The sequence below is a fragment of the Natrix helvetica genome, assembly GCF_964273705.1.
Source record: "Natrix helvetica genome assembly, chromosome: 1".
NCBI classification, from domain to species: Eukaryota; Metazoa; Chordata; class Lepidosauria; order Squamata; family Natricidae; genus Natrix; species Natrix helvetica.
In genome coordinates this window covers 298343670-298368702 of record NC_138548.1, presented here as the reverse complement: position 1 = coordinate 298368702, position 25033 = coordinate 298343670, and the positions used below count along the sequence as shown (strand labels likewise).

The 25033-nt window shown below is 39.4% G+C and overlaps 1 protein-coding gene across 1 annotated transcript in view; it reads right to left on the bottom strand.

Annotated features, from left to right (window-relative positions):
- DOCK3 (dedicator of cytokinesis 3) overlaps positions 1-25033 on the bottom strand; it is a 204828-nt gene that overhangs the window by 166342 nt on the left and 13453 nt on the right. The window contains exons 2-6 of the mRNA XM_081936757.1: positions 14282-14365; positions 10502-10542; positions 9326-9381; positions 7262-7358; positions 1506-1654 (exon numbers count right to left, since the gene is read on the bottom strand). Coding sequence (XP_081792883.1) covers positions 1506-1654; positions 7262-7358; positions 9326-9381; positions 10502-10542; positions 14282-14365 — 427 coding nt within the window. The remainder of the gene's footprint in view (positions 1-1505; positions 1655-7261; positions 7359-9325; positions 9382-10501; positions 10543-14281; positions 14366-25033) is intronic.

Sequence of the window (25033 nt, the reverse complement as noted above, 5' to 3'; positions counted from 1 at the left end):
GTCCTTGACTTACATTCACAATTGGAACTGGAATGTTCATCACTAAGTGCTATGGTCATTAAGTGAGCCATGCCCAATTTTACAACTTTTTTGCCATGGTTGTTAAGCAAATTATGCAGTTATTAAGTGAATCCAGCTTCCCCCATTGACTTTGTCAGAAGCCCCTTGGGAAGATCTCAAATAGTGATCCTGTGACCCTTGGATCGTAAATACCAAATATTTATCATGTGACTCCAAGGATGTGGTGTCTGCCCTGATCTCATGCTTTCAGAATCTCCGTTACAATGCAGGCTGCTCCAGCATTCACTTGGTTCCCCCAGCAATTCCTTCTGGGAAGGTGGGATCTCTGCAACTTGCTAACATGTGCAACTCATAAGCAAGCAGCAAGAAGCTGAACTCACTGCCACTATCTACATTTCCATAGGAACAATGGTCACTTGCTAGAAACAACTACAGCATCTGGCTTGCCTATCTTGACACTTGGAATCTAGTTATTTACAACCCTGCTTGTTGATTAACCATGATCTCTCATAAATCATAGGCTTGACTTTGGACTCCTGGACTTGGAAATTCACCTTGCTCACCTAAGCCTTATCTATAGTTAACAGCTGTTTCCTACTGCCTTGCTGTTGGGATTTACAAAAGCAAATTTTCCTTTTAATATTCAGGAAGTCTAGGAACTATGGCTTTAGAGTGCTAAAAAAAAGTGAGGATATGAAACTTCACAGGTAAACCAAATGGGAAACACAACTAGATACGCTAATTCTGCTTTATTATTAGGTTATATTAATAGAACCTTTCAAGTCTGAAGTGCTGTTTTCCTGCTGCTACTTTTAACTCTTTAATCAATTAGAGGGTCCTTCCTAAGTTTCTTTCTCTGTCCACTAGTTTTAAGAGAGCTCCTGCCTCTCTTCTCTGTTTTCTAGACAGCGTCTTTCCCTACACATTCCATATCAACTGTGATGGATGTAAATATGAGGCCACAAGTCACTTTTTAAGTGTCATCATAACTTTGAACAGTTGTAATAAAATGGTAATAAATCAAGGACTATCTATATATAGTTTGGTCATATAAAGAATATGAATGAGGCCTGAATCACCAAACTAATATATTGAGAGATAATAAAGAGACTGAGAGAAAAGGGAAGTCTGAAAAAGTAACAGATGAATGAGTTGAATCCTGAAAAAGTGGAAAGTTTAAAAAACAAAAAGTATGATGTATAGAGATGGAGGAGCCAAAAATGAGAAAATAAACATGGAGATATGTGTTGAATGATGTCAGTGTAAACTAGATTTAATGAGAATTCTTTTCTACTCTCTTAACTCCTGCCTTTTCTTTTGTTAACTTCTTCTCATTATTTTTCTGTGCTTTGAATAAAACTGTGTATCCCAAGAAAAGCATAGCATGGCAATATGTGGGCTATATATAAAGCTTTTGACTATTTTCAAATTCTGTTATTTCACCACTATTACACTTATTTAAATAAAACTAGAACCATACTTACTCATTTCCCCAGTCCAATCGTACAGTGAGATGTCTCTTGACTTCTCGAACTTGATCCTGGGTCAAATGACCAGAAAGTAATTGTCTGCGAAGATCAATCAGTTCATTCATCACATGGCGTAGCTTGTAGAACAGATCTATCTTATGTTTCTGTGAACATTTTATTTTTTCAAAAGCAGAAAGGGAGAAAAAAAGATTTGAGAACCCTGAAAATGTCCTAATGAAACCAGGAATGGCATAGTTTACTCTATATTTTAAATTTCAGAATGTGTGTTTGAAAGCACAGGTAAGTCCTCATTTATCGCAACTAAGACATTAAGCAAAGTGGTCGCTAAATAAAACTAAAAATGTGCTTATGATATTACTTCAGCTTTCCTTTGCTTTACAGATCTGTGAAGGTCATTAATGCAATGATTGTTATCTTTTTATCACCATTGTAACTATAGTCAGTCATTGCCTGAAACAGTTGCTCAACAAGGAATACCTATAGAATGCATGTGTATCAAGAAATAATTAGTTCCAGAAGTATGGTAGTACTTCAAACCAATTTCAATAAAATATTGACTGCAGAGACAGATTAATATAACTTTATTTACTGAGCAGAGCTTTTCACATTACATTCTACACTCCAAAAGAACTGTGGTTGCCAAGTGTGATGTCATTTAGCAATGGCAAACCCAGCAGTGCTGGCTGTCACCGTAACCCCAGGAGTACAGGTCGATAAGTGAGAACTTCATATGACTGTGACAACAACTGAATGAGTGGCCATGGAAATTATTTCAGTGGCTCCTGCCTGTAAGGTCTGAGATATCTGCATAACTGACTATAACTGTACCGGAGAAGTACATGAGAGAAAAAATAAGTTTGCAATATGTGTTTGTTTCATCCAGTGCTTATGCTTCTTTTATTATGTTGCCTTTCATCACTGATCAGTGACTTATTTTCAACAACTACATAAATCTTCGATTTATGACTGGTTGCTTAAAAACAATTCAAAGTTAAGATGGCTACAGAAAGGCTGCTTTACAGCTCCATAAAGCACTTTGAGCTGCTTTAAAGTATTAAGCCCATCTTTTTGCAAATCTAGTTTGTGAATTACTTCTTTAAGGCAGGCTGAGAATAGGATAGGTGATATTGTATCACCTTGTCATGCACATCATTCTATGTTGACTTCCACTTTAAGATCATTAAGGCAAATTGTTGCCATTGTTTTTTCATATATTGATTATAGTAAGTTTACGTAAACAGTGTCTATGCCTTGGTTGAGCAATGCTTTAATTATTGCTTGCTGGAATACTGAGTCAAACGCCTTTTTGTAGTCAATGAAAGCAATGAACAGAGGCATGTTGTATTTGTGCCTTTCAATAACTTGCTGAACAAACTGGATGTGATCCATTATTCTGTAACCACTTCTGAACCATACCTGCTCCTTTGGCTGTGCATCATTTAATCTTCTCAATATTATTTTTGCTATTATCTTGGTAAAAAACTTGTAGATGACTAAAAGAGGCTTATTGGACAATATTTCTCTTCTTGGGCCCTTTCTTGTGTATAAGAATCACTTTCACATTTTTCCATGCATCAGATATTTTTTCTTCTCTAAAGCATCTTGATACTATAGTTTTGTTAGTATCTTGTGTAAACTGTCATCACCAACTTTCAACCATAACAGTCATATCCTGAAACTTTGCCATTTTTCATTGAGTTTATGGCACTTGATACCTCTTCCATTACCATAAATATCTATCATTTCCTCTTTCGTGGGTGTTGTTACTTTGAGTAATCTTGATCTTTGTATAGCTCTGAATAAAAATTTCGAATTATTTTTAACATTTCCTGACTTGTTCTACACACAAAGCCATCTTTACATTTTAGTGCAAAAACCTTCTTTCTTGTATTTATAAGCTTACATTTTGCTCTATTAATCATTTTTTCTCTTCAATTGCCTTTTTCACAAGCTTCACATTAAACTGTCATGTTTCTTCTTTTTTATTACCATTCATTGCCACTTTATTTGCAAGTGGTTGCTAAGTGAGGTAATCACTAAACAAGGAGTGGCTATTGTGTTAGACTTAGTCATATAAATCATCTATTGCGTGATCTTCTCTGTAATTAGGTATTTAAGAGTGTTGATTTGAAGATTCTTTAACTCACATGTGTCGACCCAGAAGATGACATATGTGTAGCCATTTTTTATTGTCTATTCTTTTCTTAGCTTTTAGGTTTTGTTAGTAAAGGAATTTAGTATTACTTCAGGGCCGCCATTCTCTAACTATTGAGAGAGGGGTTATAGAGATAAAGGGGGAATATTATGTCTAGGTGGCATTCCTTCCTGTGGGAACAGAGAAGATGTCTGCAGCTGGAGGAAGGTGGAGTTTGGAGTCATCGGACTGTTGGCCTGAGAATTGATTGGAGATTGTGACTCAGGAGGGATGTTTCTGTCTTTTGCTTTTTATTGGGTATAATTCCAGATCCGGGTCAGAATTGGAATTATACCAAGTCCTTGCCAATTTGATAGAGAAATTTCCTGACAGTTAGAACAATTAATCAGTGGAACAGCTTGCCTCCAGAAGTTGTGAATACCCCAACACTGGAAGTCTTTAAGAAGATGTTGGATCGCTATTTGTCTGAAACGGTATAGGATTTCCTGCCTAGGCAGGGGGTTGGACTAGAAGACCTCCAAGGTCCCTTCCAACTTTACTATTGTATTATTGTATTATTATTATTGTATTATTGATACGTTCCTAATAAATACACTCAAATGGAAAATGGATGCTTTGGATTTTATTTCATGAGGCATGTTACTTTGAAACTTGACAACATGATTTGATCTTGTTCTGTTATAGCTCATTTTTGCTTTCAGATCAATATCTATGATAATGTGATTTTGGAACGTATTATTAAGGATCTCAACATGCTGGTCAATTATATTCCTAAAATTTGGTATCTTAAAAAGAACTCTGGCTTTATCCACCTTGGGCTAGAACAAGAATAATTTTACATGATTGGAAGGAAAGTCACTCTATTGTTTTAAGGAATGGATCTAAGACATATATTTGATAATTATTGTTGAAAAATTCTATGCACCATGAGAGTATGAAGCATTATAAGTATAATCTTTATTGTCATTGTACTTAAATATAATGAAATTATGTTGCTATAAGTTTAAATTAATTAGTTATATTTATAATTTATTTTTGTTTATTTTAATGTTATAGTAGTTCATTTGATTGTTATACTGTATATTCAACTTTTTCATTGTATTATCACTATTCAATATATTTTTCTTCTTTACTATAATAACAAAAATCAGAAATAACTCACTGAATTAAATGGAAAGTTTTTAACTGTGAAGACAATTAACCAGTGCAACAGCTTGCCTTCAGAAGTTGTAGATGCTTTATCACTGGAGATTTTTAAGAAAAGACTGGACAATCACCTATCTGAAATGATATACGGTCTCCTGCTTGAGCAGGGGGTTGGATTAGAAACCCACCAAGGTCCATTCAAGCTCTATTCTGATTGATTGATTGATTGATTGAAAATGATGTGTATGAAACCACAAAACAGAAATTAATAAGTCTATTGTGCTTGACCAATTTTTCCAACGCCCCCCATGCAGAGTGCAGAGATTATTTAAACAAGTATTTTCTTCCTCTGCTGCTTTTCTCCACAGCGCAGTAATTTTACAAAAGATACTAACTGCAAGTTAATAAATGCAGCTCTGTGACTTTCATTAGCCAGCTTGCAGCTGCTGCTGTAACTGACAAGACTTTAATCACTTTCACACCTTCAGCTTTTGTTTGCCTCCAAGCAGCTGGGGCTTTGGAGTGGTGGGTGACTGGGCTGGGAAAACAGTTGCTGCTCACACACTCCTTTCAATATGTATTTTCCATTGTGTGCCTGTTACTGTCTTGTAAACCCTTCCTCTCTGTTATTATTTCCCTTCTTTCTAATTATCCCTGTGGTTGGGTGAGCATTCCAGACAGTGGTGGGTTCCTAACTGGTTTACTACCGGTTTGCTTAGTGAGCGAGCGCACCAAATGTGCATGTGCACAATTGGATAAAATGTAGTCAGAAAAAAAGGAAAACAGCTGAGGAGCGGCAATTCAAGCTGCCGCCCCAGATCAGCTGAGCTTTGGAAGCTGGAATAAGGTAAATATAATCCAGGGGAAAGCGGGCAGGCCCACTTTTTAAAAAAAAACAGAAAATCTCTTTGTTTGAAGGCAGCACTACTGGTTCTGGAGAACCGATCCGAACCGGTAGGAATCCACCTCTGACTCCAGAAAAGTGAATAAAAAGGGAAGCTGAAGTAAAATCATAAGCTAGTTGTGGTCATATGATTTTCCAATTAGTGACCATAAGTGAATGAATTGCTGATCTCAATTGTGATTGCTAAACAAGGACTACCTGTGTTAATTATTTACTTTTGGTTTTGTCTCTCTCTTCATTTGTGTACATAAATAAGTATTTATTAATATATCATATATTGTACATTTGGGCTAGTTTGCTTTGGAAAGTTTGCTTTGGATTTTTCTGGCATATTGTAAGACTTTTTGCCTTCTATAGCCTGAGAAAATATAAGTTCAGCACATCTTTTACTGCTGCTACATTTTGTTTACAACATTATACAGGCAGTCCTTGACTTACAACAGTTCATTGAGTGACCATTCGAAGTTACAACAGCATTGAAAAAAAGTGACTTTTGACCACACAACTGTAGCAGCATGCCCATGAACATATGATCAAAATTCAGATGCTTGGCAACATATTTTTGATGGCAGCAGTGTCCCAAGGTCATATGATCACATTGTGCGACCTTCTAACAAGCAAAATCAATAGGGAAGCTAGATTCACTTAACAACATGTTATTAACTTAACAACTACAGTGATTCATTTAACTAAATCACAAAATGGGGCAAAACTCATTTAACAAATGTCTCACTTACCAATATAAATTTTGGGCTCAAATGTGGTTGTAAATTGAAGACTACCTATAATTTGGAAATAATCTACACTAATAACAGTGTGCTATACAATGTTCATCCTTAAATAAAAAGTTGAGGCTCATTGACCTATCTTAGCTATAATTATAAAATAAAGCACAATGGAAATTTACAATGGACTATTGATTGTTAATACCTTAAAGGTAAAGGTTCCCCTCACACATATGTGCTGGTCATTCCCGACTCTAGGGGGCGGTACTCATCTCTGTTTCAAAGCCGAAGAGCCAGTGCTGTCTGAAGACATCTCCATGGTCATGTGGCCAGCATGACTAAATGCCGAAGGCGCACAGAATGCTGTTACCTTCCCACCAAAGGTGGTCCCTATTTTTCTACTTGTATTTTTACATGCTTTTGAACTGCCAGGTTGGCAGAAGCTGAGTCAAGTAATGGGAGCTCACTCCGTTACGCGGCACTAGGGATGTGAACCGCTGAACTGCCAACTATTCTGATCAACAAGCTCAGCGTCTTAGCCACTGGGCCGCCGTATTAATACCTTACTGTATGACTAATCATTTAAATAATAATTACCTTTTCCGTATAAAAAAAAACCATCACAGAATCATGTATTTATGCAAGAATCCTGTTTTGTTTTCTTAAACCATTCAGGGAATCAAACATAATCCTGGACTTACTGAAGTTGGATTCTCAGGAACTGAGATGGTCTCTAAGTAGAATACTTATTATCACCATTCTTCAGTCACACTATATTAACTATTATAACTCTGTGACCTACATGCTTTTGCTTACATACCACATATAACTGCTTCCAGAGGATGGCCCATTCCTGGAGAGTTGCTGTAACTTCAGTAATAACAGAATCTTCAAGTGGAACAACTGTTTCATACTGCCTGTAAAATGTATAAATACCAATAAAAATGTCATAAAAAGGAGGACTTTGGGTTCATTTACTTCCATCTTCCCTTGAGACTATGTATTCATTGATATATAACAAACACCCCCCAAAATATAACATAGTGGAATGTTCCATTCTCAAATAATCTTCTGTCTTCTGTTTCATTGTACAAAATTTTATTTTATGACAATTTTAGTTCTATCTTTTTACTGGAATTGTGTAATGGGATGTAAGAATAACCTTACATCCCATTACAATAATGTTGCAATGTAAAAAAGCAACAATGAGATAATTGGAATCTGAGTCCAAACCAGAAATGTAATTTGAGAAAACGTTTCAGGCTCGACTCTTTCTAGTTATCTTGCAGATAAAGGTGGAAGAAGAGGCACTTTCAGACTTGCAGAAATCTGCCAATTCCATGGGATGAGGTGGTTTCTCAGATAAGCTGAACCCATGCCATGAAGGACTTTAAAGATGATAACCAACACCTTGAATTGGATCTGAAGCAAACTGGCAACCGGTGCAGCTTGCCGAACAGCAGTGTAACAGTGGCCATCCTAGGGCTCCAAGACCTGTGCGGCTGTATTCTGTGCCAAATATTAAAGAGTAGCTCCAAGTACGGCATCTTGCAATAGTCCAAATAACAGATTTGCAGGGTTGTGTAAAACTCAATAGATCTCAAAAAAAGTAATTTCAGTCCTCTTTTGAAGTTGATCTTCTGGTTTGCTCTACCCAGTGGGGCTGACAAACATTAATTGATACTCTGGTTAATCTATACAGGGACGTGCGGTCAGGGGAGGCAGAGCCTCACCGCTCTCATCATGAAAATAAAAAAAAAGGGAAAAGGGAAAAGGCACTGAGGAGCCTTCTGTACACGTGGTCCAGGAATGGGACCACGTGTGCAGGAAGCTCCTCTAGCTTCAGCCTTCCTCCTGCACACGTGGTCCCATTCCCGCCTTCCTGAGTCAACATGAAGGGGACCGCGGAGCGTGAGCCGCGGTCCCGCAGAGCGCTCTCCGTGGTCCCCTTTGACTCAGGAGTCAGGAAGGAGGGGAATGGGACCACGTGTGCAGGAGGCTGAGGCAGCTTTAGTCTCCTGCACACGTGGTCCCATTCCCCTCCTTCCTGAGTCAACGTGAAGGGGACTGCGGCTCGCGCTAATGACGTCACCAGCCTCACCAGCCATAAACCTCACCGCACGTCACTGAATCTATATGTTACTAAAACTCTTATTCCTAAACGGAATAAGCCAAAACGGTACAAAATATGACAAAATCTTTTGAACCAAAATACCTCAAATGGGCTAACATACAGAATGCATCAAAAATCCAGGAGCCATGTCTCTCACAGAATTGAAATTTGATAAAAGTTATAAAATGTCTAATGACATTAGCATTATCATAAAGCAATTTGTGATATAATACAAAATGTCATAAAAACACATCGTGTACTGATATTTGACTGGGCTAACATGGGCTATTTTCAAGGCAGGTAATCTCTGAATGTATTTCCAACTTTTACTATGAAGACAATATATTAGAAGCACTGTCATTGTTGAAGGCATTGAAACATCTGATAAGGAAATATCTCTAAAACAAAAACCCAACAAGGCATGGGTTATCTTAGTCTCATAGATATCACATAGCTGCAAAGAAAGACAGCCTGTTAAATTTTCTGACAAGGTATCATTCTTATGAATAAGGACTAATCAGTGATACTTAAGAAAGTTCTTTTTAACTATGTTCCTCATGTTTAGCAAAAAAAAATTAGGAAAGAAATTGGATGTAATTTTTTAAATTATTTGTTAGAATACATATAGTGTTATAGAATAAGTGTTTGAGTTTTAGACAACTGTATTACATGCAAAAGTAGTTTAAATTAAAAATATATTAAATAATGTTAATGAATTCCTATCTATTTGTCAGATATATCAATTTCTTAATAATTGAAATGCATACTCACCCTCTGTTACTGACCAGTGCCTTTTTCAAATGAATGTAATTTGCAGGAAAGATTCCCTGCAAGAAAAATGATTATATTTATTTTAACAAGAAGTATGAAATGAACACTTCAATTGATGGGCAGCATAATTCAGTATTTATCAGCCCATTTGGTGGGCTGATAAATACTAGTTTTAGAATCCCTTTTCTTTTTTAAAATTCTATTGTGTTTTAAGTTTTGAGGCCTCATTACTTCTTTCTGTTTTCCTGTATTTTGCATTTCCCCAAAATGAAATGTGACAGATTTGTAAGGTTTTCATAAATGCAGTTTAACAACCCTACTTAAGTAAATAGTTTGGTAAGTGCTGATAAATTAGAATATCTGATTGACTGAAATTGATTTATTCTCAATTACATGCAAGTCTTATCAGTTTTCTGAATCCGGAACTTTACAATTATAGGTAATCCTTGACTTACAACCAGAATTGGGACCAAAATTTCAGTCACTAAGCAATAGGGTCGTAAATGAATCATCATGTGACAAGACCTAATTTTACAACCATTTTTATCCTGATTATTAGGTGAATCAACTGGCCGTTAAGTTAATCTAGCTTGTCAGAAATCGAGTCCTCGGAAAGTCGCAAATTGCAATATGTGATCAGAAGACACTTGGACCATTGTAAATTGAAAATAATTTCCCAGCATCTTAATTGTGATCATGTGTTCATGGAGGTAGTGCAATAGATGTAACATTGAGGTTGGGTTGTAAGTCAATTTTTCTGAGGCCATTGTAATTTTAGAACTGTTGGTAAACAGTAATAAGTCAAGGACTACCTGTATATTTTGGCTCACAAAATAGTTACTAAAGTAAAGAGCTTTGGATAAAACCAGCATTTGGTTGTGCTTTGTCATGCTAGTAAAAAATACCAAAACTAACTGGTAATATATTTACCATTAGCAATGAATGTTGCATATGCCACACATAAGGACTAAGGCTCCTAGTCAACTTTATTCACTATTTCAATTTTCATGTTTGACTGCCCCTTTATAAGAGATTATTATTATAATAACTCAATTATTGACAAAACAGAAGATTTTCATTAGTTCAAGTCAACATTTAGCAGTGGCTTTATAAGATTATTTGAAAGGATGCATTAAACTCAATATTGTTTTTGTTAAAAGCAGCATCTAAACATACCTTTATGCTAGGTCTCTTTATTGATATTCCTCTGTACCAACCTAAAATAAAATAAATTCAATTATATTAAAATATATTATTAAAGCTTGTTGACAATTCAATTCAATTCAAACGTTTATTGTCAGAGCACAACATGTGTACAATGAGATTGGCTGAGCCTCCCTAACATTTACAAATTGTGTTATTTTCATTAATTGTGAGAGGTTCATATGATATTCCAGCAATATGTTTAATTAGAGCTCTGAGTTCTAGTTTTTATGTTGATAAGATGTCGTCTAATGATTCTGCTTTCAGAATAGTCAAATGGAAATTTTAAAAATTCAATTACTACATGGTATTGTTGTCTGAATTTCTCTTTGTAATTAAATTGGAATGTTAATAGGAACATCTCCCACATATTTATAGAATAAGAGTTTGGGCACTTTCTACTCTTAAAGCATCTGTAACTAATGGTATCCAGCCTCAATTTGAAAATATATATTAGCCAGATCCACTGGCTGACAATTTGTACTCTCGGGAAGTTTGTTCTGACATTTAGCGCAAACATACTTCCTTATAATTTTAGCTCAGTGTTTTTGGTTCTACCCTCTACATTCTCTTTCCTGTATGACAATCCTGTATGGCAATTTGAAGACTGCTATTTTATTCCACATAGCTATCTCTTTCGCACATATCTTTAACACGTTTTCTTTGTTTTTCTGATAGGATTTAGTTTCCAGAACTCTCAACTTTTTGATAGTCCTGCCTTGAATTGCTCCAATTTATCACTTTCCTTAGGCTCAGAAGTGAACACAACATTCAGACTGAACTTTGATCAGGAGAGAATAGATTAAAACAATTTCTTAGCATAATCTATACTATTGTTATTATACTACAAGGTCATTTTCTCTTTTGTTTTTCTTATCCAAATTCAGATAATACATTTTCCCTATTAAATTCATCCTATTCATTTTGGGCCACTGCTCAAGTCTGCCTACATGTTTTTAATCTTCAGTTTCCATTTTAAACCATTTATTATCCTTCTGAGCTCTGTATCATTTGCAAACTTGGTAAATGTTCACTAACTCCAAGTCACTGATAAAAAAATATTTTGTTTGAATATAGCTATCAAGAAATAATTCGAGCGGCAAAAATTAAATCAGTTTCTTGCTTCATTTCGGTTTCTTAAGCCATACAATCCAACTATATTTTCTTCTTTTAATTTTCCAACTTTGGCATTTCAGTCCCCAATCAGAAGCATTGTAAACTTGCCCTTTCTGTCAATTTCTAATTAAATCTGATTATAAATAATGGTGATTAAATCATCAACTGGTTCTTTTGCATCAGTAATTGGAGCACAAACTTAAATGACTGTCATATTAAATAATTGTCCATTAAGTCTAATCAGTATTACTCATTCATTGATTGCACTATAGCCAAGCATTATTCTTTCTATAACATTTGTAACTGTAAATGCAACATCATTCCATCCTTTTTTTGTCCTGAGTAATAAACAGTATAATCTTCTGAATGAATATGTTCAATCCCAATCCATCTCAATTCACTGATGCCTAAAATGTTAATGCCATTTCATTTCATCTTTCACTGTTTCAGAATGTCATACTTCTTACATTCCATGTTCCTGTAATTTTCTTTTCAGCTTTGGTTTTCCTTTCCTATATGGCAATATCAGAAACTAGTCATCCCAAAGATTTTGATCTAACCACAGCATAAACACCATTAATACCAAATCCTAACCTAGTTTGAAATTCATACTCTGAATTCACAGCTACAATTTTCTCTCAAGTACATTTCAAACTGATCTATGTAGTCAACATCAATCTGATGGCATATAATCATTTCGTAGGATAAAAGCACAAGTGCTCAGTTACTATGTGGAATATTAAAGCTACTTACCTACCTGCAAAGAAAATTGTAGACTTTGAAATACTTTGAAATACAATATACACATTTAACCCTTTACTTATAATCTAATATACAGTTATAACCTTTTCATTATACAGGTAATCCTCAAAGTATGACAAGCCATTCGATATGACAGACCTTCCAAAAGCCACATATAACCTAATTTCAAAGTTACGACAGCTGCAAAAGGCCTGCGATTGTTCGCTGTTACGACCCACTACAGGGTCGCTGCAACATCCTCCTGCCTCTCACCCCATCCCATTCTGCCAGAACTCTGCTGTACTTGGGTCTCCTCCTCACACACTCATCACATCCCACATACCTTCTGAAACTCTCCAGATCTCATGTGGAAGAAGAGCAGGCCCTATGTTTCCAGTAATGCAACCTCCATTTTGTCCACCCATTTGACAGCTGCCAGAAAAATCACTTCATTTTGCTGCCTTACAATAAAGTCTGCATAGTGATGCAGAAGCTTCTGACTGCTGCAGAAAGCTTCTGCAGCACTATGCAGATCTCTGAAAGACAGCAAAATGAAGCAGTTTGTTCCAAGGCTGTGCAGCAGCAACCTAAATGTAGCCACCATTTTGTACCAACCATTTGTGGATGGCAACAAAATGGTAGCCATTGGACAAACTGCTTTGCTTTGCTGCCTTACGGAGGTCTGCACAGCACTATAGAAGATGCTGCAGGCCTTGTTAAGGTAGCAAAATGAAGCAGTTTATTCTTGGGCCATATGGCAGTGACCCAATGCAACCACAATTTTGTGACAGAATAAAATGGTGGCCACACAAAAATGAAAGTCATTCCAGTTCTCTGGAAGACCTTTAAAAGGTAAATGAGGTTGTTTGGCTTGGTGGGTGGGAATTAAGCCTAAGACCTGGGAGGAGCTGGTGACAGTGGGAAAAGATTTGTTGGGACCCACGGTGTGAGAAGTGGAGTATGGGACATCTCGGAGACACCTTGGGAGGGCCAAGGCAGATGTATCTGTGCCTGTACTAGGCTTCCAATGGCCTCTCCCACCCAGGAAGTACCCCACCTTCCACTTAACAACCCGCTCGTTTGTTTTATATTTAGAAAGAGCAGTGATGGGAGGGTTCATTGTTTCATCTAATGACTGCTGTCATGTGACCAATAGGCGGCTTAATAATGGTCATATCTTGAGGACTACTTCTATTGTTATATGTTGACAATTTCATTTATTATAAATTTTACTGTGGTTACAATATTTTCAAGAAAGTTTTGAAATTAGTCACTGATATTAAATAATATGGACTATGTATTAGAATGCAACCTATTAAGAAATCTAAATATATTCCTGGTTATCGTTATAAAATCATCACAAGCCATCCTTATCCTCCCAAAAATGAAGTTCCAATATTTCTAGACAGATGGTTAATAAATATGCTGACCCTTTTCTGACAGGATTACTAATAATGCTTCAATCTTCCTTATAGAAAGTGGGTCAGATTAGATTTACAAAGCATTTGAATAATCATGGTTCTCAAATGATTTATTGAAGCATAGGTTTGCAAAATAAAAAATGCATTCCTTTTGGGGAATACATAGACAATTTTCAGCATGGTTGGCTTCCCGATGCCTAATAAAAAACAATGAATCTCAATGATTACAGAAATCCATTTCTCCTTATTCATCTTCTCTTTACAAGACAAAAGGTGGCAAGTGAATGGAAACAAGGGAAGGGGTTATAAAATTTATATTCCAGTGTATTTTGTGTAGCATTGGCTAAAGAAGTACACCCACAAGATACCATTATGATCACAGATTATTATTACTATCTGAATAAATAGAAAAGGCAAAGTAAGTAGATGGGGCAGTTAATAAACGTCAGAAAAAAATATTTTCAATATATCATACCTTCACATTTTTCCAAGATCTGTACAGTTTCTCCTAGTTCTAGAACTAAGCCTTGCTGCACATGTCCTTGGAAGCTGCATATAACTAGGGACACACAATATGTTAAAAGATTAGATGTTGAACAGTACATTAATATTTGATTTCATAAAACAGAAACAACATTCATATTAAAAAAAATTTATATTTAGTGTATTCAAAAAAGTTAATATAAAATGCCAAAATATTAAAAAGAGAAAAAAAACATATTAAAAAAGAATCTTAAAAAAGATTAACACACATAGACATATCATCTTCCCTAATTCAATACTGATTGATATGGAGATTAAAATAATCAAAATAATTTTATATCAATAACAAAAGTTAACAGAAATTAAAATGCTTTTAAATAAACCATTACACACACACATGCACACACACACATACAATAGTATAATAGTAGCCTAATTTAACATTATAAGCTAATTCAAAGAAAGCAAATAAAAATGTAATAATTAAACTAGTAGGAAGCAATTTTTACACTTGGACTCATACTTTTACCTCTTATTTTGAAAATCTGTAAATAATTTGTGATTTTGTATTTATCTGTCGTACATCTATAACATAGTTTCCAAAACAGGAAAAAGCTTCAAAATAAAAAGTTGGCAGATACTGTGACCCCTCAGTTATTTGTCCTGTAGCATAGTTCCTTTATTTACAAGTAGCGTGTTTCATCAAACTGGGATAAATTTGGTTAGTTGAAACTTTACTTTCTTCAAACATGGCAAGGTCAAATAGTATTTATATCACTAGTGGGCAATAGAAAATAGAAATATTTTATATAGAAAAATTATATTATGATCTATACCTTATGTTGTAAGAAGATGTAAATATGTAAACCAAAAATCACCTCTATGATGGTTAAAATTATTTATTACAACAGACACCTATATCTAGATCTTAAATTCCAATATCCTGTCAACTTCAAATTTCCTTTCTGAACAAATCCATTTCCATAACCTTTCTAAAAATTTAGGGGCATAGATGCTATCCAGATGTGTAATAGCTATTCCTAAAGGTGGGTGCTGCCTCTAAGAAGCACATTTCTGATTTTTTACCAAGTGTCCTCAATATTCCAATCCTAGTTTCCACTTCATTTTACATGGAAAAAGTTGGTCTAAACAGCTCCAATCCAGATACATTATCATATGCAGATATGAAAATAATCTTTAAAATTTTGGTACTTCTCAAATTGCAACCATTTGTTTAGCAACCACTAGTGCTGTTTACAACAGCACTGAAAAAGGTGACTAATGACTGTTTTTCACACTAACGACTAATGCACATCCCATGGTCATATGATCAAAATTCAGACACTTGGCAACTAACCCATATTTACGACAGTTGCAGTGTTCCAAAGTCATGGGATCTCCTTTTGTGACCTTTTGACAAGCAAAGTTTACGCCAGCCCTAGCAATAAGGATAGTTGGACATACCCACTACACAAAGCCATTTAGTAATTAAAGTTTTTAATTACTGGCTGAACATCCTATTCATGGACCCAAACAGACTACTCAAGCTGTGCTTCAAATAGCAACTGCATAACAAGCAACCTTGTGCTTAGGCTACCCAACTTTCAAATATCATGTCTCAGATGGATTTTCCAACCACTTCACAGTCCAATTGGATCTAAAGGCCAAGAAAGCTTTCAAACGAAGATTTATTGACTGCAACTGCCCAAGATGATATTGCAGTACTTAAATGCGTCAAGATTCTGAAGTTGCTGACTCAAAAAAATCAGCTTTCCAGTTAGAAAAATATTTAACAACTTACATACACATTTCAGAAGACCTTTTTCTAGATCTTGATTCAAACAACTGGACTCAACAGTAAGACAGGGGAGGTTTCATAAGAGTCCCAACTAGAGTCCCAAGACTCTGCATTTGGGGAACAGTAGCCTTTGAAGACACTGGACACATTCTTGTTTACTGGAAATTGTATTCTGAAGAAAGAGCCTTATTTAAAAACTAAAAAATATTCGAGCACCCAGAAGTCTTATTTATTGCAGGGAACAAACTTATCGTATTTTTCAGAGTATAAGACGCACCGGAATATAAGATGCAGCAAGGTTTTGAAGAGGAAAAATTTAAAAAAAGTTTTTGCACTCTGCAAACCTTCCAAAAACGACCTGTTTTTCCTCCCAAAAAAGGCATGAATAGCCTTTAGGGGGCTTGCAGAGTACTCCTGGGGGGAGAGGACAAGCAAAAAATGGCCCGTTTTTCACGAAAAGGGCCCCATTGTTCGTTTTAAAAAAAGGACATAGATAGCTTCTAGGAAGCTTATAGAGTGCTCCTGGGGACTGGGGTAAAATTGAGTAGAAAATGGGCCCTTTTTTGCTAATTTCTGCCCTCCCCAGCCCCCAGGAGCTCTCTAAAAGCTTCCTACAAGGTATGCACGGCCATTTTGGTGAAGGGGGCGGGGTTTCAGGAGGCAAAAAATGATGTATTCAGTGTATAAGATGCATCCAGATTTTCAGCCTCTTTTTTGAGGGAAAAAGGTGCACCTTATACTCCGAAAATTACGTTAAATATCATCAATAAAACTATACTCGTGATTTCAAAAGCCATCTCAAAGAGGACAAAAAGAGGACAATCTTGATCAGATTGGAGATAAATGTAGGGATGACAATCTATTATGAAGTTTTGTTCTGATCTATTTGTATTTTTGCATCAATTTTATATATATGATAGTCAATTGGTTTAATTAATAAAGTTTTTTTCTATTTTGCCTTATGCTGTTTTATCTTACTTTCTTATCTACTGTTATTTTATTTTATCTCACAATAGCTAATTATCTACTGTATCTTATCATATTACTGTATTTTACTATTATTGATGCTTATGTTAAATATGGACAATTGCCTAATCAATAAAGTATATTGTGTCATAATTATAATAGTGATCACATGACAGGAGGACACTGTAAAGATCATAAATATGTAAAGGCATTGGTAATGTTATTTTTTCAATACCGTTGGAACTCTCAACAATAAGGCAATTGGTAAGAAAAGTTTACCTGTAAATAAATCAGGAATTGGTGCATGGTTTTCAAAAATCTTCTGAATTATTGCCCCATTACCTCATATGGTGATTCAATCTTAAACAAATTATTCTTTCAATGACCTCACAGGATGCCATAATTATTATTTCTATCCCCAGATATAATTACAAGCATTTATAAAATTGCTAAACAAACTAAATATTTAATTACATCCTCACAATTCCGTTTCATAGCATACAATACTATGAAATATTACATGTCCCCAATGGCTTCCCTTCAGAAGAGCTGAATGAAAATGGGTGTGTATACTATATATATAGATAGATAATTTGGCAACTTTCTATGTAGATGAATTAGATTCATTTTAAATGTGCTTTTCATTTACTTGCAATAATGTTGCAATAATGCAATAATGCAACATAATTGCTAGTTGTACTGATTCATTTAATCAGAAATAATCCCTAATTTCTCTTTCCAGAAGAAAAAAAATACATTCAACACATTGTGCAGGATTTATACTGAAAACAAACTAAAGGCATAGTGTAGCAATTCACATAAAGTTGCAACAGGAGAAGTGCTTCCAGAATAAGTAGTTTTTGCCAGTTTCCTCTTTAGACTCAAACATTGGAGAAAAAGAATACAACCTGGCATTCCTCCCCACCCCCCATAAATATTTTTGCCTGATCCTGCACTACAATCAGCTCACACCCACTAAATTCAGAATGGGCATTGGTCTTACCTGAGACACCCGTTCTCTGGGAAGGTGGAGATAGCATCCATGCATGGGTTATCCTCGTCTGTCATCCAACAGAACAGAGTCTGCAATCTTAAAGTCCCGCCTCCTGCTGCTGCTACACCCAGCTTTTTGACGACGGTGCTGATGCAGACTGACGTGTGAACCACGGAACAACCTCTCCTCACTGTTACTGGACCAGACCATCTGTAGGGTAGGGCTGGATACTATCTCCACCTTCTGAGAGAACGGGCATCTCAAGTAAGTCCAACGCCCATTCTCCAATGTTGGTGGCAATAGCATACATGCATGGAACATACGAAAGCTTGTCCATTCTTCATAAGTGGGATGCTGTCCGGGTCAGAGACTGCTGATTTACACTAACTTGCTGTAAAACTCAGCTACCAAATGCCGCATCACCCAATGCGTAGCGATCAATCTTATAATGACGAATGAAGGGTGATGGCGATGACCACGTGGCAGCTCTGCACATCTCCTCAAGCGGGGCCTGTGTCCCCCATGCCGCTGATGTGACTCTACTCCGAATGGAGTGGGACGTGATGAGACCCGGAGACAACTGTGACTGCAAGGAATAGACCTTCGCAATGCAGGCCCGGATCCACCAACCAAGCAATGAAGATGATGCCTTATGTCCCATGGTGTCTGGCTGAAACGAAAGGAAAAGCGCCTCAATGCATCGAAAGGAGGATGTCCTGTGGAGATAGATGTGGAGCACCCGTCGTACATCCAACATGGGCCACCACCATTCAACCTGATGGACAGGATCCGGACAGAAATTCAGTAAAACCAGATCTTGAGAACGGTGAAATGTAGAGTTCACCTTCAGGATAAATGAAGGATCGAGCCTCAAGACAACTCTTTAAACACGCACAGATCTTGTCTGACAGATAAGGCGGCTAGCTCCGATATCCTACTCGCTTAGATGATAAGTTGAGGGCCGCCTTGATGCCTGTATCGTCCCAATGACTGATGGTGAAAGGCCCTTCGAGGTCATTGAGCGCCACTCAACCTCCAGGCAGTTAACTTGATCCACTGAGGATCTGGGTATGCTACAAATCCCTGGGTTAGAGTTGTTCTGGTAGGGAGGATCCGCCACGGAGGAGCCACTGATAGAACCATGAGGTCTGAAAACTATGGCTGGCATGGCCAATGGGGCACCAGGAGCAACAGCTCTGCCCGTTTCTCCAGCTGTTTCCGAATGACCCACTGGATCAGGGGAAACAGCGGTAAGGTGTAGAGGAGGCCTAGAGGCTACGGGCAGTGGAGGGCATCCGCTCCTTCCATCTCTGGGGTTGAGTACCCTGAGAAGAACCAAGGGACTTGCCAGTTGTCTCTGGTGGCAAAGAGGTCGACCTCCGGAACCCTGAATCATCTGGTCAGGTCTTGTAACTGCAATGGATGAAGAGTTCACTCCGCCTGATCCACCCGAGTATGACTCAACCAATTGGCCTCGATGTTGTCTGTCCTGGAGATGTGCTCGACTCGCAGCGACAGGAAATGTGATTCTGCCCAGTACCCTTAGATGCTTGGCCTCCCTCATGAGAACCCTGGAATTGGTCCCGCCCTGCCGGTTGACATGGGCCTTTGCCGTCATGTTGTCCATGAGGATCAACCCCTGCTTGCCTTCCACTGCCACCTGAAGGTGACGCAGGCCAAGATGGATTGCCCAGAGTTCCAGTCAGTTGATGGTGTGTTGAAGTTCAGTAGGGGACCACTGACCTTGAGCCACGTCTGGCATCCGTGGTGATTGTCACATGGGAGGATCCCGAAACAGCGCCCCCCTTGAGATGGCCGGGGACACCAACCAGGTTAGGAAACTGGTCACTTCCAGAGGAACCCTGACAGACACAGATGAACAGCTGCTTCCCGCCTTCTGATACAGAAGAAGCCACTGAAGTGGTCTGCTGTACAGTCTGGAACAGGGCACTATGGCAAAACAGGAGATCATCTTGCCCAGGAGTTGAGAGAGAACTAACAGCTGGGCTTGACAACACCCCTTTACTCACTGAACCAGGGCCCTGAGACTCTGGTATCTATCAGTGCACCTAAGTGGAGAATGCAAGTGGCCGGAACCAGATGGTTTTTTGACAGGTTTATGGAAAACCAATGATCCCTCAGGGTTTGGAGTGTAACCTCTAAGTCCCGTTGCGCTTGATTGGGGGATCTGGAAAACAGAAGAATGTCATCCAGGTAGCACATTATTCTGATCAGGTGGGCCCAAAGGTGGGCCGCCACTACTGCCAACAGCTTGGTAAACACCCTGGTCACTGAGAACAGACCAAAGGGAAGGGCCTGATATTGAAAATGGTTCCCCCGGTAACAGAATCGGAGATACTGCCTGTAGGTCTGGTGAATTGGCACGTGGAAATATGCCTTTGTAAGATCCACCGCGTGAGGTAATTGTCCCTCCAGACGCCTTCTAGGATGGTCAGAAGGAGTGCATCTTGAACCTCCAGTAGACAATGTAGAGGCTCAAAGACTTGAGGTCGAGAATTGCCCTCCAATCTCCCCGAGACCTTTGGGACAATGAACAGGAGGGAGTAAAATCTCTGTCCCCAGTGCCCCTCCGGGACCGGCTGAATTGCCTGAATCTTCAGGAGGTGCTGGATGTCCTGATCCACAAGGCGTCTTCCTCTAATTTCGAGAAGGAACAGAGGAGGAAACGCCGGGGGGGGGGGGCAAGAGAGAAACTCTAGGGAGAGGCCAAATTTTACCATCTCCTTGACCCAGGCGTCTGTCATTACCTCCTCCCAATGGTCGGCAAAGAAGGCCAATCGACCGCTGATGGGAAGATTGTTCTGGCAGTCATTTTTGACCGCGGAAGGGACAAGGGGTACCCAAATCCCATAAGGATCTTCTAGGGGGGAATCGTTGGTTACCCCTGCCTGCTCTATCATGTTGTTGCTGCCCTTGTCTGAAAAGTGTCTGGTCGGATATGAAAATCTGTATTCCCCGTGCGAGCCTTGAAAGGGTGACCTATGCTAATAAGGGGAAGCTCTGCTGTTGGATCTGCAAAAAAGGGACGGGAATATCTTCCTCTTGTCCTTAGACTCGATGAACATAGGTTCCAAAGGAGACCCGAGCAGCTTCTTCCCTGAAAACGGGGCCAAAGCCAACCACCACTTATTTTTAGTATCCGCCTGCCACTGCCTGAGCCAAAGCATGTGTCTATCTGCTATGTAAGAACCCATGGATTTGGAGGCAAACCTGGCCGCATTTAAGGAGGTATCTGCTGAAAACTGCAGAGCCGCCTTCAATTTGTTCAGATCCTGGTGGGACCTGGAATCACTGGCCGGGAGCCTATCCTGCAGCTGTTTCAACCACAGGAGCACAGCCCTGTTCAAGAAGTTGAAGCCCAGACCACCCAGGCAGCTGCCTGATGGCCCTTGACTAAAACATGCTCTGACTTCTTGTCCTCCAGTTTGAGCCTCCTCAGGATTGCTCGGGACTACAGTAGGGGAGGACAGTGAAGCAACCGGGACGTCAACCGAAGGTATCTCCAATACTTTGGCCAACTCAGGAACTATGTTATAAGGCTGAACTGAAGGGAAAGGACCCAACACTGGGGACGTCCATTGATGCTGCACCACATCCAAAAACAGTTTGGGAGAAGGCATCACCTTCTGAACTGTGGGTTCTGAAAATAGGAGCCCAGCAGAATCCCTCGCGATTGATAAACTAGATTGAGAGGCCTGAGAAGATTCCATATTAGCTATTTTCTGGGCTTTGAACAAAAGAGACCTGAACACAGAAGGGCGAAAGAGCCCCACAAATGCGGGTTGATCTGGATTGAGCCCTTCATCATCAGAAAGCTCTGAATCCCTATGAATGTTCTCCTACTCCCCCAATAAGGAGGAGTAGCTGGGCAACCACAAGGGCATCTATCACAGCCCGTCTAAGCCCCCAAGGTTTGTCTATTGCCTGAACAGCTAGGACGTCTGCTCGGCACTGAGGGAGCTGGAGAGGGCTTATACTGAGGGCCGGCTGCAATGCCCTGCCAAATGGCCTCAGTAATGATGGCCGCCATAAGTGGTGATGGAGTGGCCTGATAGTGCACAATACCAATGTTAGCAGTTGAAGGCATTAACGAGTTGCAGGCCTAGGGCTGCTGGACCTCCTCTAAGGAGACAGTGGCTGGGCCTTATCAAGACCCTGTTCTCCTATCTCTGACCCCTCGCTGTCAGGGGACAATCTCACCTCCGGAAGAGGCACCCTGTCCTGATCAAGGTCCACAGATGGTTGAGAACTTGTGAGTTCTTGAACTAGAGCAGCAGCCCCTTTTTGCTTCCTTTTTGGCCTTGGTGAATTGTCTGTCCAAGGCCTTGTGCTGCATACTCTGCCTTTTGTGAAGCCTTGGATGATTTCCCCTTAGCTTTCCCTCCTTTCTTGCCTCTTCCTGGCAGGTCGAAGGCCAGAGGGCCCCTCAAAGGGATCATCGGATAAGGGGGAAGAAGGCTCCATATCACCCCTTTCCATTGGGGCTGCTGATCTCATCCCTCCCTTAAGACCCACTAAGGTGAGGGGGGTGGGGGCGGTTGCTGGATGGCCCAATCAATAAGGCATGCCTGGGCCTGGAGTATGGGCAGAGGCTTCAGTAGTCGCTGAAACGGTCAAGGCATGCCTGGGCCAGTCTCATAATAAGCTAGAGGAAGCACGCCTGGGCCCCTCTGCAATTTGCCCTCACAGCAATGTATTCAATGCTGGAACGAGCACGCATGGGCCTGTTTGGCCTTTTAAAGGCCTCCGGAGAGCGAATCTAAATGAAGGCCATCCTCGTGTCTCCTTAAAATGGTGGCCGCCCTCATGTCTCCTTCAAAATGGCAGCTGCAATCTTCGCAGCAGCCAAAATGGTGCCCGGCGCGAAGGCAAAAAGCCCAAACCAGCAACCAAATTGCGGAACCCCGCAGGCCCCCAGAACGCTAAAAAAACTCACAAAGGGGCTATCTGCGCCGAGCAGATGCCCCGCTGAAACCCCCACTCTGCAGCTGCATCCCTGCGGCAGTGCAACATGGCACTCCCCCACGTGGAGCCTTCAACTAGTTGGGGGAAATAACAACTAAACCTAAATTAAAAGGAAGGAAAAGACTGTAAGGATTTGAGGTTTAGAGGAGAAAAGAGTTTTAGGAAGGAAAAAAAGGAGTTTTAGATAAGAAAACAATAGTTTGGCTGGGAAAGGTCTTTCACACGTCCAGTCCCTTAGACAAACTGAGTCCCAAAGCTGGGTGGAGCAGCAGGAGGAGGCGGGACTTTTAAGATTGCAGATTCAGTTCTATTGGATGACAGACGAGGATAACCCCTGCATGGAAGCTATCTCCACCAACATTGGAGAATAGGCCAGTGACAGCTAACCTTTTCCAGACTGAGTGCCCAAAAGCACGCGCATGCACCCGAACCCCCAAAATGTAATGCACGTTTGTGCCCCTCCCTGTGCGGATACACCCCTGCATGCATGTGGCTCCTCCCCTCAGGTATGTATGCACAGCCCCCCCCCACATGCACCCCACCCCTTCACATGCACGGCAGAGACCCGACTACCAGCTGGCCAGCAGGAGGTGTATGCACATGTGTGGCGGAGCTGAGCCGGGGTGATGGCTTGCATGCCCACAGAGAGGGTGCTGCATGCCACCCCTGAAACACGTACCATAGTTTCACCATCACAGGAATAGGCAATATATTGTCTGCAATGACAGGCAGGAACAACTATACTTCCACAAAGATATGCTTAATATATCTACTCTTTATAGGAGGAATTAATGTACTGTACTGATTTTGAACAAATAATCACAATGTAATTAATAATTCTTACAAAATAAGTTTTAAAAGTTCAGTTGCTTTAAAGAAAAATTAATGAAATTAATTAATGGTGATCTTTTGTGGCTGTTATGGAGAAGTATTTCCAAGAGTTGGCCAAATTAGAAGATTTTCTGATGCTAATATAGAATTACTGAATAAAAAAAATGGAATTTCAAATAGACTGTTTCCTGTCATTTTCTTTGGAGAACTACCATATTTTTCAGAAAATAAGATGCACCTTTTCCCCCCTAAAAGAGGGTGAAAATAGGGGTGCATCTTATACACCGAATATAGCCCTGCCCTCCCAGTCACCCACCCTTTAGCCTCCTCTCAGCAATTTATCTCCTTGCAGCTAAAAGGAAAATGGGGCTTGCGGAGGTGACAATAGGCTATGGCCATCCCTGCACCCTGAAACAGCTGAAATTGAAAGTGAAACTGGCTGCTTGCAAGGAAACAAATTTCTGGGAGGCAGAAGCAGATTTTTTTTTCTTCTAATCAGGCTAAACTGAAACAGGCTGTTTACTGTTTGCTGCAAGGAGGTAAGTCAATAACTATAATTACCTATAGAATATTCAAATTATTAGACTTATTTTTTAAAGACTGCTTTATTATTGTTCTAGACAACTTAACAAAATGTAGAAGCTTTTTAAAATAAATGTTTGATCTGAAGAGGCCCAGTGCTTTTGTATCTTCTTTTAAATAGCAGAGAATAACATATACTTCCAGAAAGCCGCATCAATTTTAACAGCATCTGTACTGTAATACCATAAACAGTATATATCATCTGTACTGTTTGCCATTTGCTGCAAAGAGGCAAATTGCTGAGTGACAGAGGCAGATTTTTTCCCCCTTATTTTCCTTCCCAAAAGCTAGGTGCGTCTTATACTTTGAAGCATCTTACACTCCAAAAAATACAGTACATGCAGAGGTGGGTTTCTGCCGGTTCGCCCTGGATCGGGTGAACCAAGAGTAATGGTGGCGGGAGGCTCCGCTCACCCGCCCAGATGCTTCTGTGCATGCCTTTCTGCGCATCCGCAGAAGCGTCACATGAGCGTGCGCACGCAAGCAAACCAATAGTAAAATAAATTGAAACCCACCACTGAATACGTGATAGAAACTTGCAGCTTTCCAGGCAAATAATACCCTTGGAATATGCGGGGGGGGGGGAT